Source organism: Vanacampus margaritifer, chromosome 6 (assembly GCF_051991255.1).
Source record: "Vanacampus margaritifer isolate UIUO_Vmar chromosome 6, RoL_Vmar_1.0, whole genome shotgun sequence".
Taxonomy (NCBI): domain Eukaryota; kingdom Metazoa; phylum Chordata; class Actinopteri; order Syngnathiformes; family Syngnathidae; genus Vanacampus; species Vanacampus margaritifer.
Window position 1 is genome coordinate 19869821 of NC_135437.1, and position 14439 is coordinate 19884259.

At 38.5% G+C, this 14439-nt stretch overlaps 1 protein-coding gene across 1 annotated transcript; it reads right to left on the reverse strand.

The window, feature by feature from the left end:
- Positions 1 to 804: 804 nt before the first annotated feature.
- Positions 805 to 12390, reverse strand: pidd1 (p53-induced death domain protein 1). The gene is made up of 15 exons (XM_077568557.1): positions 11526 to 12390; positions 10447 to 10860; positions 10212 to 10364; positions 10032 to 10083; positions 9752 to 9953; positions 8528 to 8677; positions 8269 to 8442; positions 6074 to 6221; positions 5707 to 5842; positions 4859 to 5009; positions 4612 to 4735; positions 4393 to 4508; positions 4048 to 4155; positions 3171 to 3367; positions 805 to 2421 (listed from the first exon to the last, which is right to left on the reverse strand). Exons 1-15 carry the CDS (start codon positions 12049 to 12051, stop codon positions 2190 to 2192), a joined length of 2883 nt encoding a protein of 960 aa, XP_077424683.1. The 5' UTR covers positions 12052 to 12390; the 3' UTR covers positions 805 to 2189.
- Between the last annotated feature and the right edge of the window lie 2049 nt (positions 12391 to 14439).

Sequence of the window (14439 nt, forward strand, 5' to 3'; positions counted from 1 at the left end):
GTGGATGGAGGATGACTTGAATTGGAGAGAAAAAAAAGCGATATAAAAAAGGCTGCCCTCTAGTGGTTTTATAGTGGAAGTGCGCACGTTTTGTAAGTGCATAAGAAAAAGGTGTAGGGGGGGGGGGTAGAGCAAGTGACCTTGAAAAGCAGTGCAGAAAGCCGTATGAAAAACATATCAACAAATATGTACGTTATGTCCACAAGGATCAAAAAGGGGAAAAAATAAATATTTTTAGAGGATCCATGGCTCCATGCCATCAAAACACAGATTTTTTTCACTGTTTTATGCATAACATGTCAAATTGAGTTTGTGACATGGTTTTAAAGGAAAATCAACCCAATCAAATTTTTTTTTTTTAATGTCCTAAGCATCCCCACTAGACTAAACACAATAGGCAATTCTGATTAATATTGCGTTTGTGAAATATGGAAAGAAAAAGAAAAAACAACAACAACAATATCCACTAGTTTTTGTCCATCTCAGGGGGCGGCCATTTTGGCCCCCTAAAACAGGTAGATTTTGATGCTTAATTCATATTCCACAAACGCAAAATTAATCAGAAAGCCATGTTTAGACTAGTGTAGGCACATACAAACATATTTTAAAGAAAACATTTGGGTTAACTTTCCGTTTAAGTTTGACATATATGCAGTTTGTCGATTGCATGCAGCAGTTGATAAAAGTTGAACCGTGGCAGACATGCTATTTTGGCGTCGGAGTCACATATAGGCCACTCAAAAACAGCTGAAAGGCTGCAATTGTAAAACTTGTTGGAGATGAGGACTGAATGGTTTTGATTTAATTTGGGAAAAATTCCTAAGAATTTTAGAACAAGTATTGTGCGATGTTCTGGCCCATTTTATGAAGGACGGCTTCATAAACAAGCTTTCACACATGCTAAAAATACATTTCCTGCATTTCAAGATCAGAAAAAAATAATGGACAATGTGCACAAAATGCCAGATTTGGATGACACAATTCCGAGATGCTGGATCACAGTATAAAAACAAAAAAATTTGAATAAAATGGAATCTGACCTGACCTGAAACTCAACTGGAATAAGGCCTCTTCCTAATGTGGATGAAAATTAGTGCTGTCAAAGTTAAAGCGTTAACTAATTAATTAATCGCAAAAAAAATTGCGCATCAATCATGTATTAACGCAGATTAATCACACTATTAATTTTGACATGCATTAAAATAAAGCATTTAATAAATGTTTGCGTATGACATTCAGAATATTTGTTCATGTCAAACTATCAAGGTCATTTTTTTTCCATTTTAAAATATGTAAATTAAATTAAATTAAGTGATTAACTGATTAGAAACAAGATGAGCGTGTGCAGCGGATCAAAAAATGTTGAAGACGTCCTCATACCATTAAATGTTGAAAGAATTAGCACAACAGGTGCTCTTTAAATTTGGCAGGCAAAAAATGTTGATAAAAAGCCTTTTTAATTAAGCGATTAATCGTGATTAATCAAAATTCTAAGATGTGATTAATCAGATTAAAATAATTTAATCATTTGACAGCTCTAATAAAAATATGATACGTATTCGACATTTGCCAAACACACAGCTATATTACAGACATTTATAAAATAACATAATAAAAAAAACATACTGTACAAAACTACAGGGAAAGCATAGACAATTAAATATGATCTAAATATGAATATGCTACAGAATGTCAAATGTCGATTATCACAGGTGTGTGTGTGGATAGTAAAATAAGCAAAATAAAAGCACTGAAATAATGTAGAGGTTACCCTCATGTAATTAATGGAAGGAAGTGGGCCCATGCCAACTAAATGGGATGTAACATTGAATTCATATTTTTATAGTAGTTGAGCTTTTTCCCAAAACTAGCATTCTGTTGTGCAACCAACAGACAGCTAAAGTGATTTTCGTGATAATTAAAGAAAGCTCAACAGCTGTGAGCATTAGCTCAGCCGCTTGATCTTATCCTGACAGGTCAGATTGAAACCGAGGGAACCTAACATGGGCCAAATATATTCAATTCAATATCAGAACTGCAATGTCTTTCAGTGAATGCATTTTTACAAAGTAGGCCGTTAGCCCGTCAGATAAAACATATGCAACCATCAGAAAGTGAACGTGCATGCTATGGTTGTGTAAAGTAGGACAAGAAAACAAGAAAACCACCTGCACCCAGTGAGAACTTGTCTACTGCTGGCTTTCACCGAGGGGCTGCTCCGCCTCCAGGCCCACTCTCCTCAGTGACTCTGTGTACTTTTGCTTTCCCAGCCTGACGATATCTTCCAGCTCCTCTGCAAGATCCCTCCTGTCACTCTCAATCATGGCCGCCGTCAATCGTGACACTGCCCCAGGCCCGGCGCTCTTCTGTCCTTGGGCCCAGTGGAAGAGCATGTCCAGCACCAGAGCTCCAAGATTGTCCCTGGTGAGAAGACAGGAATGTCCCGATTACATTTGAACTCATGTTAATGATTGCTAAAGAAGTGATACAACCGGTAGTGGTAGCCACCATCTGTGCATGAAATGTGTGATGAAAAATATAGCATTGGAAAGTGCTTTGGGCAAATCTAAATTAAAACAGTGCCATCTTAATGGACCCCATTTATCATTTCATGGCCATGATTTACAGCTTGTGCTCAATGATTTTGTAAATGTTGGGCGTGCTAATTATACAGTATACACCAAGACAGCAAATGCATCCAATAGAACCATGAAAATAACACTTGGCTCATCAAAGACATTCTTAAATATCAAAATGACATTAACCACCATAAAAGCCATCACATTGCTGTTGGTTTTGCTTGTACGCCTGCAGGATGTGTCATGCGAGCAAAAGGAGGGTGTTGGGGGAGGGAGATGAGCATGTGTAATCTCCTGCAATGTCCCAGATGGTTTAGCAGCATCTAACAGCGCAGATTAAAACAATCAAAATTCTCGACCATTTCTCTCCCGCTGCAGATACATCTCACTCACCCTTTTTTTTAGCTGCACTAAAGAAACAAACACCGTCATTGTTGTGTCTTTTACTGTAAATGTTAATCTTGATATTCTTTAAACATTACAAGGCAAATAAAGAAGCCATAGTTAGCAATTGATTAACATAAACCCCAAAATATTTTTTCAGGTATGATTGGATTAATGCAGGAGTTTTGTTTATTTGCAAATACATACTTGTGTTTGTATTGGATGCGCTCTAACTCCTGGTAGCTTAAACCGAGATTGATGCCAATAACGCGCCAATCCTGTCCAATCTGGAGGGAGATGGAGAGCAGATTTGCTTCTGTCAAGTAGCCGCTCTCCGGGTCGCCGAGGTTCAGGGGCGGAAGCTGGAACTCTTCCATTATGTACTTGTTATCGGCATCTAGCGCCTACCAAAACAGCGGAAAGGAGGTTGCCGGTCAAATTGAATTCATCAGTACACATTCACTCACGTCACTGTTCAAATGAACAGCTAATACAAGAGCTATATTAAAAATGTAAACTTTACGATAAAATGCTCACTTTGACAATGTCAGAGAGAGATTCAGTTAACACTTTACATTCATATACACTCTAAAAACGGGCCAAAAATTGGGTCAGAAATGGACCGAGCCTCTACTTGGGTCGATTTGACCCAACTTTGAGTCAAGAAATGGGTCTTTTTGTGTATAACAACAATTCATTAATATTGGTCAGATCCTTTACTTGGGTTAAAAAAATTGGGTCATTTCGTATAAAACAACCCAGAAATTTGGGTCAAATTTTTGATCCATAATTGGGTTACTTTTGACCCAACTGTAATAATCTCTATATTTTGGTTGCCTTACTTAGCTGTACAACGGATATTAAAACTACCTCCAAGTCTGATAAATTCAATACAAATGTAAAAATTACAATTATACTACTCTGAATCTATATTGTTAATGTGGCGCTTGTATCAGAATTCATTGTGCAAGTGTACTTAGTGAAGTGTCTAGGAGAGTAATATCAGTATCATAATAACATAATGCACAATAAAGATGAGCATATTGAATTACATAAATGTGTCAACTGAAAATGTTCAACTGACAGGAAGTCTTAGCGGTAAAGTTGCAAGCCACTGGCTGTCATGTCCTTTCCTCTTCCTCACTACTTCCTCTGGCAAACCACTGGGAATCTTCCCTCTGTAAAATGAGACCTATAAAAGATGTACAATATAAAACGTACACTTTCAGGGTGATGGTTAACAATTTTAAAATGGAAGGTGGGCAATCATCCAGGGGTAGTTTGAATAAGTATGCGATCAACGAGAGAAAAATAACATTTGTCAAAAGACTTTCTGGGACTGGAAAATTGCTTTCATAACATTCATGTGCTTTACATTTTTCAGCCACTGTGGTTATTACTTGGCAATTAAGAAAACTAACTGTCTTACTTCTCCTCTCACTGGAACCCGGAGGCCCTTTGCAGGGGAGATGTAAACTTCCTTCAGATTTTTCAAGCTGGAGTAAAACACAAAACACAGTCTTCCCCCGACACAGTCTGGTCTGTCTGGTGAGAGGAAGCAGGAAACCAACATCAACAACAAGTCAATTATATCACAAAACTTGAAAATAGTGACTTGTGATGAAATTAATAAAATGGGACGTCTAACCTGTGCAGATATCTAAGCCTCTCTCAAAGCCGGCAAAGAACTGCTCTCCTTCCAGAAGGTCACACAAGTCTGAAGGCTGGGGTCCATCGTACTGTTCTGACAGTGATCGCACTCTGTCTTCCACCTGGGAAGCAACCGTCAGAACGACTTTTAGAGAAATGGTCTTCACCACACACATGTTTTCACCATTCGTTTTGTTTTCCTTAGCAACTACAAGTCGCAGGCAAACACAAGCACAACCACCAACCTTGTTAGATGGTAAACACTGCAGCAGGACTTGTGAAGGGTCTGTTTTCCGCTGGAGCACCATGAACTGGACTTGAAACTGCTTTAGCCTTTGGTACACCTTTCTTACCATGCCACTAACACAGCTCTGAGTCTTATACCAAAGCCAGTACCTATGATCAAGTACAGAACACAAAACTGTAACACTAAGACGTTAACTATATTAGGGGTACCAGGTGATTATCGTTTTTAATCGGAATTAATCGCATGACTTCAATAGTTAACTCAAAATTAATCGCAAATGTTATATCTGTTCTAAATGTACATTAAAATATTTTTTTCCTACTCATGTTAACATGGGTGAAAGAAATGTTAAACTAATAGAAATATGCCTGTGTCTTTTAGTCATTGATACAGTAATTTCATAATAATTCATAAAATTGAGTTTAAATTAAAAAGATATACCGTACTGTAATAAACCAGTGTGACATTGATTTGTGTTGAGGTAATTTTTCTGCCACTAGATGGCATAATTGCATTTGTAGGACGTTGGTGACAGCTCAATGTATTTTTCGTTTTCATAATAAGAGCTATATCTAATCTTTAGCATGAAGTAACTTGCAAAATTCTAAACATTTTTAAAATTGTAAAATACAACTTGACCCCAGTCTCCACAAATACATGCATTATTATTAAATTGCTAAATTTTGATATGGACGTGTGTGCTCCCCCCAGTGTAGGCTTTCCAAGTAAGGGGCGGTCATTCATCACGCATTAGAAAAATTTGTGGAGTTAAAGAAACTTTAAATTAACGCACTAATTTTGACACCCCTACTATATATGCATATCGAGATTGCATTGGAAACTTACCAGGAGAAATGTGTAATGTAGAATATGGCATACAAGTGTGTGACATAGAGGGACACTTGAGATGTGATGTCTGTCCAGGTTTGTGCAGTGGGGTCTCCATGCAGCAGATACAAACACGACTTATCAACTGTGTGACCTGTAGACAGATCAAACAACATTAAAAATAAATATTTTACATAAACAATAAACGAGGAGTATTGGTAAAAGCATATAAGCACCAAAAAATGAGGGACATCATTGGAGGAACGCCAAACCATAATATATATATATATATATATATTTTTAAAATCATGCCTGGAGATTGTGGGCAAAATAAACAAATAAAACCTTCTATATTGTGTAAACTAATGATGCAAGCAGATTGTACCTGTTATCCCTGGTGGCAATGGGACCTGAACTTTGATTGGCTGCAGGAAATGCATGCTGGGATTTTGTGAGAGGCAGATGAGAGGACTGACACTCGCTTGCGGATCACCGCACAGAGCCTGTACCTCTGACACTGACACCTGCAGCACCTACAACAAAAGAACACTCCAAAGATTTATAAAAAGAAAAAAATGCACGTTCATTTTTCCCGCAAATTCTACACACAACACCCCAAGAAAAAAATGGTAACTCTCTCAGAGTTCCAGCAATAAACTGAATAAAAATAAATGCTTTTCATGTTGTCATTATGGATGTTGTGTGTAAAACTTTGGGGGGTGAATTGATTTCATTTTGGAATACAGTTGTAGCATTAAATAATGTGGAAAAGGTGAAGTGTTGTAAATACTTTCCATATGCGCAATATATTTTGCTAAGGTGGACAGTCAAAGTGTCCCAAAAGTCTTGTTAAAACTTTTTTTTCAGTTATTATTTGGACATATGTGAGGCCATGAGCCTTTAACGCCTCAGGGTTTGCAGTTTGTTTAATCATACAGGTAAGGCAAGACACCTACAAGCATCAAACACAAAAGTCAACGACATTCAGAAGCAAAGCAGAAAAGAAAAAGTAAAGTAGCTTACAAAAAACATTTAAGCGGAGAGAAATAAGACTAGTTTTCTAAAATATGTAAGAGGGGAAAATGATTTTAAAATGCTTAGAAACCTTAATCAAAGTTAGAGGGGGAAAAAGCTCAGTTTTAACCTGGATTTAAAAGCATTTACACTCAGAAGTTGTGGCTGACTTCACTTCTTTTGACAGTTCATTCCATTTGTGTGCGGCATTACAGTTAAATGCTGCTTCACCATGTTTACTTTGAACCCTGGGTTACACTAATTGACCCAAGTCTTCAAATCTCAAGAGACCTACGGGGTTTATATTCAATCAGTATTTATTTTCAGGGACCAAACTATTCAGTGATTTATATATATATATATATATATATATATATAACTTTCCATGAATAGAGTAAACTGTACATTAGAGCATAGGTGTCAAACTCTGGTCCTGGAGGGCCGCAGTCCTGCAGGTTTTGGATGTTTCCGTTCTCCAACACAGCTGATATATGATCAGTTCATCAGCGAGCTCTGGATAACGATCCTGCTGGTTGGAATCAGCTTGTGTCGGAAGAGGGAAAACCTCCAAAACCTGCACGAGTGCGGCCCTCGAGGACCGGAGTTTGACACCAATGCATTAGCAATTAGCAAAGTGTGACCGCCTTTATGGGGAATCCTAACCTCAGGGATGTGATTTGACCAAAGTGAAATTATCTGAAAATTTAGCCGGGGGTCTGGGGGCCGCTGGCAGCCAGCTAGGTCCAGGGCAGTGCCCTGGTGGGGGGACAAGGGGGGCGAAGCCCCCCGGAGCTCATGGGTTTTCCGTGTTTTTAAGTACTTTCAATGCACTCACATGACAAAGAAATAGACCAAACAACACCATAAATTTTCAATGTATATTGAACTATCCCATATAAAATGGCAGTTTTAGTCAACTCAAAATCAGTCACATTCAAAAACATTGGACTGCCTTTGCTTTTAAAAACTATCACTGAGAATATCATCATATCTAACTAATGTGATTACTAAATTAACACATAAATAATGTTGAAGAGTTCAAATTTCATGAACAAATAATTGTATCATGACCAAATGAAAAGTAACTCATATTAGAGCATACCACAAATTTCTTTGTTATAGCAGAAGATGTTATCTGTCGGAGTCATGTGCATACACAATGAACTACTAAAAAAAAAAAATATATATATATATATATATATATATATATATATATAAAAAAAAATCGGATTTTTTTTTTTGGGGGGGGGGGGGGTAAAAAAAGCGGAATTCCGCGAATTAGCGGAAAAATCCCATCCCTGTAACCTGCTTTTCAAAATAGCACTGAACTCCAGTCAGGGTCAGGAAAACCTGTCGCTGGGCAACGATTTTGCAGCGCTTCTCCAATGTGTTGGTGAGCCATGGGCATGATATGTTTACAAAGACAGCAAAAGGCTAGCCGCTAAGCTGTCAAATGCGGATTGACCTCACATCTGTCCAACTAATACCTGAAACAAAATTGCAAAGATAAAGTGTATAGCAAATCCGGGGTCACCCTGTATATTTTGTAGACGTTACTGAGATTACCTGTAAAGTTACAGTGCGGGTTTGACTGGTGGAGTCTGGAGGAAAGTTAAGCTTGACTCCAGGGTCAGCGCTGGACACTAAAAGGGCTCCTGCTGGTGAAACTGAGCAGATGTCCCGCACTGGACGGCCTACCACAATAAACCAGGAAAACTGGCTCACGGAACAGCAGGCCAGCTACAGACACGCAACACATTTACTGTAACTGATGCTATTGTAATATTTCAAACAATTTGATTTACAATATGTGATATTGATTTACCCTGGTTGGACGCCCCAAGTGGTGAATGCTGTGTCGTTCACTTTCTTTCCTGAGAGAAGTAGGCAAAGTATTCCACGACCTTCCATCATACTTTCGTACCACCACCTCCTTCCATTTTTTGCGATGATGTGCTATGCACACCTCTACTGGCTGCAAGGAAAGTGTCATCTTTCTTTACATATGGCAGATTTTTAAAAGGGAAGTCCACCTTAAACATTTCTTGACAATATGTCATACTGTATGTGACATCACTAGTCCAAAATGATGTTCTGATTAATATTACATTTGTGGAATATGAGTTATGCAGCTAAATCCAGACACTTTTATCCATCTCAGGGGGCGGCCATTATGCCACTTGCTGTCAACTGAAGATGACATCACAGTTGCTCAGGGCTCTGGCTACAACCAATCACAGCTGATCTGTTTTCTGAAGCTGAGCTGTGATTGGTTGTTACATGAGACCCGAGCAGCTATGATGTCATTTTCATTGAACAGCAAGTGGCAAAATGGCTGCCTTCTAATATTGATCAAAACTGCTGGATTTTGCTGTTTAACTCATATTTTATAACACAATATTAACCAGAATACTGTAATTAGACTAGTGGGGCTGCATAGAACATATTGTCAAGATTTTTTTTTTCTTCGGTTTGACTTCAGGGATGTGATTTGACCAAAGTGAAATTATCTGAAAATTTAGCCGGGGGTCTGGGGACCGCTGGCACCCAGCTAGGTCCAGGGCCCTAACCCTAACAAAGAAATAGACAAAACAACAGCATAAATTTTCAATGTATATTGAACTATCCCATATAAAATGGCAGTTTTAGTCAACTCAAAATCAGTCACATTCAAAAACATTGGACTGCCTTTGCTTTTAAAAACTATCACTGAGAATATCACCATATCTAACTAATGTGATTACTAAGTTAACACATAAATAATGTTGAGGGGTTCAAATTTCATGAACAAATAATTGTATCATGACCAAATGAAAAGTAACTCATATTAGAGCATACCACAAATGTCTTTGTTATAGCAGAAGATGTTATCTGTCGGAGTCATGTGCATACACAATGAACTACAAAAAAAAAAAAAAAAAAAAAATAATATTTTTTTTTTGGGGGGGGGGGATAAAAAAAAGCGGAATTCCGCGAATTAGCGGAAAAATCACATCCCTGTGACTTCCCCTTTGTGCAAGCAATTTAATCGCAATTTAATATGCAGCACCTTAAGAAATGTAATGCCATGAGGACGAAGTTCCAGGGGACGACTGAGGAGAATGTCATGCTCCTCGAGCAACACCCACTTTCGCTGTGGTCTCCTCTCGGCCCACTCCAGAGTTGTCTGTGACTGCAGGCACCCCGGGGGGAACAGCAGTTGCGTCCCCCCTGGGAGAAACACATGACATCCGGCAGACGTAACACTAAAACTGAATAGTCACAGGAACGAAAATGTGCTCGTTATATTAGGAAAAACAAACATAAAATCATAAAGTAAACATATCCACCTGTGCTGGTTGAATAGCAGATGCAACTCAGTAATATTTGGCTCTGCTTCATCTGGTGAGAAGATAATTTCAGAAGGGAGTGACTAACTTAACATCAATGAACAGACTGTAAATAAAGCATCTGTTGATGATACAATAAGTAGATTGGAGCACTACTGAACCCCTCGTTTGCTTACTCACCCGGTGCAGGGGGAAGAGGTGGAGGAGTCGGCGGTTGCCCCAAAGGATTATCCCGATCATCTATTTTCAACAAAGGCAAATCGTTCAGGCATGCTGGTATGAAGCGGAGGTCATTGCTGAAGACGACGAGCTCCCTTAGAGAGCGGAGAAAGCCTGGGCATTACGTGGACAAGTGATTTATTTGGTTATTGTTTTGCCTCACATAATTGGACATAGCAATTAATTACACTCATACCCATGGTCTCTGGAAGCCTCTTCAGCTTGTTGTGGGACAGCTCAAACTTAACAAGCTCTCCCAGGCAACCAATTTCATTTGGCAGCTCCTCAAGGAGGTTATCTGAAACATCCAATGTCTGTAATTCTTGTAGCTGGCCTAAACTCGCAGGGAGGGAAACCAGCTCGTTTCCAATGAGGGAGAGATAAGTAAGACTGGAAAGCTGGCCTATATCAGGAGACAGCTCCGAAAAGCGGTTGTGACACAGGAGCAAGGTGGACAATGCGGGTAAGCCGAGGAGACACGATGGTAGGACGGAGAGCTGGTTGAAGGAGAGATCGACGTGCACCAGAAGACTGAGAGAGACGAGGGATGTGGGCAAAGTGGTGAGGAGGCCAGGTAAGGGGTTTCCTTGCGCGTCGTAAAAGCAGTGCCCTTAAATTAGAGGAAAAACAGTTAAAGACAGACAAGGAAACTCACTTGACACTTCAATAGGTAATCTTGAGTAATATGATGATGATGTGATGTTTTTTGCTGTGTATTTTTTTGTTCAGATTTTTTTACGATGTCAGCAGAGAAAATTACAAAGAGGAAAAGTGTAATGATAACATTGGAACCATATATTAAATATACATATGAGTTCAATTTAAAAAAAAAAACTATTACACTGCACTTTTATGTTGAAAAAGACAGTTCAGTTCTTTTTGCTGTGACATTGAAACTCGGGCTTCAAGTCCCTTTTCTTGTCCAGTTAGTCTTGTTAAATGATCACTGAGATGGATGATACGGTAACTACAAAAGTAGGCACTAACCCTAGTTTTATTTTAGTTTAATTAAGACTCATCATACAGTGGTTCTCTTTTTATTTGTGTTACAATCAGGAATTTTACTTAAAATATTGCCTGAAAGTTTACAACAGAGTTAATAATGGCAGAGGTTTGACCATGAAACAAATTATTCACTTATTTTTACATTATTTCCTATAGGTAAATCGTTTTGAAATTATAACTTGGACGTAGTGGTGAGAAAATTCATTGAATGTGCTTATGTTTATTTTGTTACCATTTGCTCAATAAATCAATTGAAAGTACATGAAGTACCTCGTATTGCAAGTGAACGTAGTTCTGTCAAATGTAGAAGGACATCGAGTGCACCATCCAACGCATGTTTATCCTCAGAACCAAGTCTCAGGTACCGGAGCCCCTTGAGGTGCCCTGGAATGGAACCCCACAGCAGTGGCAGTGCAGATGCTCCTCCCAGGTAGACATCCAGGGTCAGCCTGGTATTAGTCAAAACAGCTGAGAGCTCCACAGAGGGAGGTAAAGGTGGTGTGAGACACAACACAGAGGAGGAGGATGACGAAAGGCTGGATATGGAAGGATTGCAAGTGTCCATGAAGCAGGAGGGTGACACAGAGGCAGCATCTTTCTCATCACTGTGTCTCTGCAGTCCGGTTGTCTTCTCTGATTCAAGAAGCTCCCATGCCGTCCCTAAAATCTCAGAAGAGTCTGCTTCAGCACATCTGGATGTATGGGTCACTGCAACCTGCTCGCCTTCTAATCTGCAACCAGCAGCTTTATCTCCATCCTCATCGTTGGTGTTTTCTTCACCGCTGCTTTTCTCCATTAAAGGCGCTTCTTCTTTCTTTCTTTTTACACTTCACTGTGAGCAAAGTCGAGTGATGTGGCCGAGTTTTCTTATCTGCTTTATGCATGAGTACGTGGAACACGACCGGGCATTGTTCGTGTCAGTAAAAATACGAACTATAGATAAAAATACTGAGAAAAATGCATGATATCAGTTCAAATACGCGAATGATAGCCATAGCCAGTAAACGGGAATTTTTGCCCAGTGTCTATCAGTTATGTCGAACGATGGACTTTGATATCACGATCAGGCTTAAAATACAGAGTGGTGTTACCTTATTGTGTAACAAATAATGAGTTTTCCTATTTTGCAAAAACAACTCTGGCTCGGTTTTGACTTCCTCAAACTCAACCGGGTGAAAAAGTAAAACGCCTTACGTCACTTTAGTGTTTGCTCGTTTTGTGTACAATCGAGTGGCGGTGTCAGGGGAAGATTGGGTGAACGTGGAGTTCAGTTGAAAAGCGACAATCTCCGCCTTTCTGGCTCGTGTCGATTCAGAAACGAACGTCTCTTGGCGGATGCCGCGAAAGTTTCAACTGAAGGCGGGACCACTACGCACATTATTTTAAAAACAAAAACAAAAAACACTGGTTATATTAAACAGATAAATATATATATTTTTTTTTTTGTTTGTTTATAATTTTGTTTTATTATTTGATTTAAACAGACATTCAGACAGAAAGATATGCCTTTTCTCTATTCATTTATGCACTTACTGGTAACTTAAAATGACAAAAATGGAGTCAACCCACTCTAGTGCTTCACAGCAGTGACTCAATTTATACATTAGATTTCTTACACTGCCTTTGAAACATTAACTGTTGCACTTGCACCTACAAACATTTCAATCGCACGCAAGTCCATCTAGGTCTATTGAGTAATAATCTCAGTGTCATGATAAACTACTTTCATTTTCTGTAAAGTAGTTTATTAAACAGGGTTAGATGGAGGCAACTGATTCGCTATGGCGACCCCTGAAGGTAAAAGCCGAAAGGAAAAGAAGAAGTTTGCTAAACTGTAATTTGATTATAAGCGAGCCATAAAGTGCACTGCAATATTCTCTGAACAGTTCTATTTTACATGACACATGCATTAATCTTGCAATGTAATTTTGTCTTCTTTTTTTAAGGCCTGTATCTTGATCATGTTATATGACTATTTAAATACCTGGTAACATTTTAGTAGTTCAATTTTAGAATGTGACTGTCAGGTTTATGCACAAATCTTTCCCAGCTATTGTGACAGTTCTCACAATCTTAACAGTTGAAGATAAAACTGGCAGGATCATTTTAACCTACTTACAACAGTGATGATAATTATATCAGTGTGGTAAAAAAATAAAAATAAGATACTACCACGACTCTTGAGAGATTATCTTGTAAAATGTTCTCTCTCCAAAAGTAGAGTAGTTAATGTAGTTAATGTAATTTTTTAGTATTATTAAATAAATATGCAAATGCATTACATTATTTGTTATATGTCTATTTAACCCCCTAACTCTAGATGTCTTTTAACATGCCAAAGCAGTTATCATAATAACAATGGCCAGGTCAAACTTGACAGATTGGCTGTCTGAGGTCCTTATGACCCCCACCTTTAACACTCAGTGTGCATTTATTAAATTGACAACACACACTTCCAAGAGAGGCTTTCTATACAGCGACAGTATATAACCACAAAATGTTCAAATGTAAAGTGACCTAAAAGTAAACTTTTTGTAAGGATAGAATAAAAACAATGGTCACAACGTGAATCAGATGGTGTTTTTGTTTGAGTTAAATCTAATCTTGTTTTGACTGTCAACAATCAATACACACTTTTTTTTTTGTACTATCCTCTGAAGCCGTTTCACAACAGAATATCCTCTCTGGGGGATTGTGTTGTCACTTGGATCACCGCAAAAAAACATTTTGAAATGAACATTTCTGAAAAATAACATTCAAAACAGTCGTAAATACTAGGATGTCATTCTCCTAGAATGCACGAGATTCAGAATTGCAACATTTCTTGTTGTGAAACAGGCTTTCCTTGTCACTTTGCGACCAATTCGCTGGCCCTATTTGCTGCATTGAGCTGTTCCTCCTACAATAGGCTACGTGATGTTTTCTAGCACAGATAGCCATGACAAAAAAGGAGGAAAAATACCCGTAAATGAAAATACAGCTACCATAAGAATTGTCTTGATTCTAATGCGGTGAACCAGGGTGAGAGATCTTTTAGGGGTACCGCGGGATATTATCCAATTTCACTTAATGTATTCGAAAATTATTTATTATATTCATTGCAAATAGCCCACATCTGTTGAGCTGTCTATGTCAGCGACGTAGAGAGAAAGACAAAAAATAAATGGCAGATGGCACAACAATG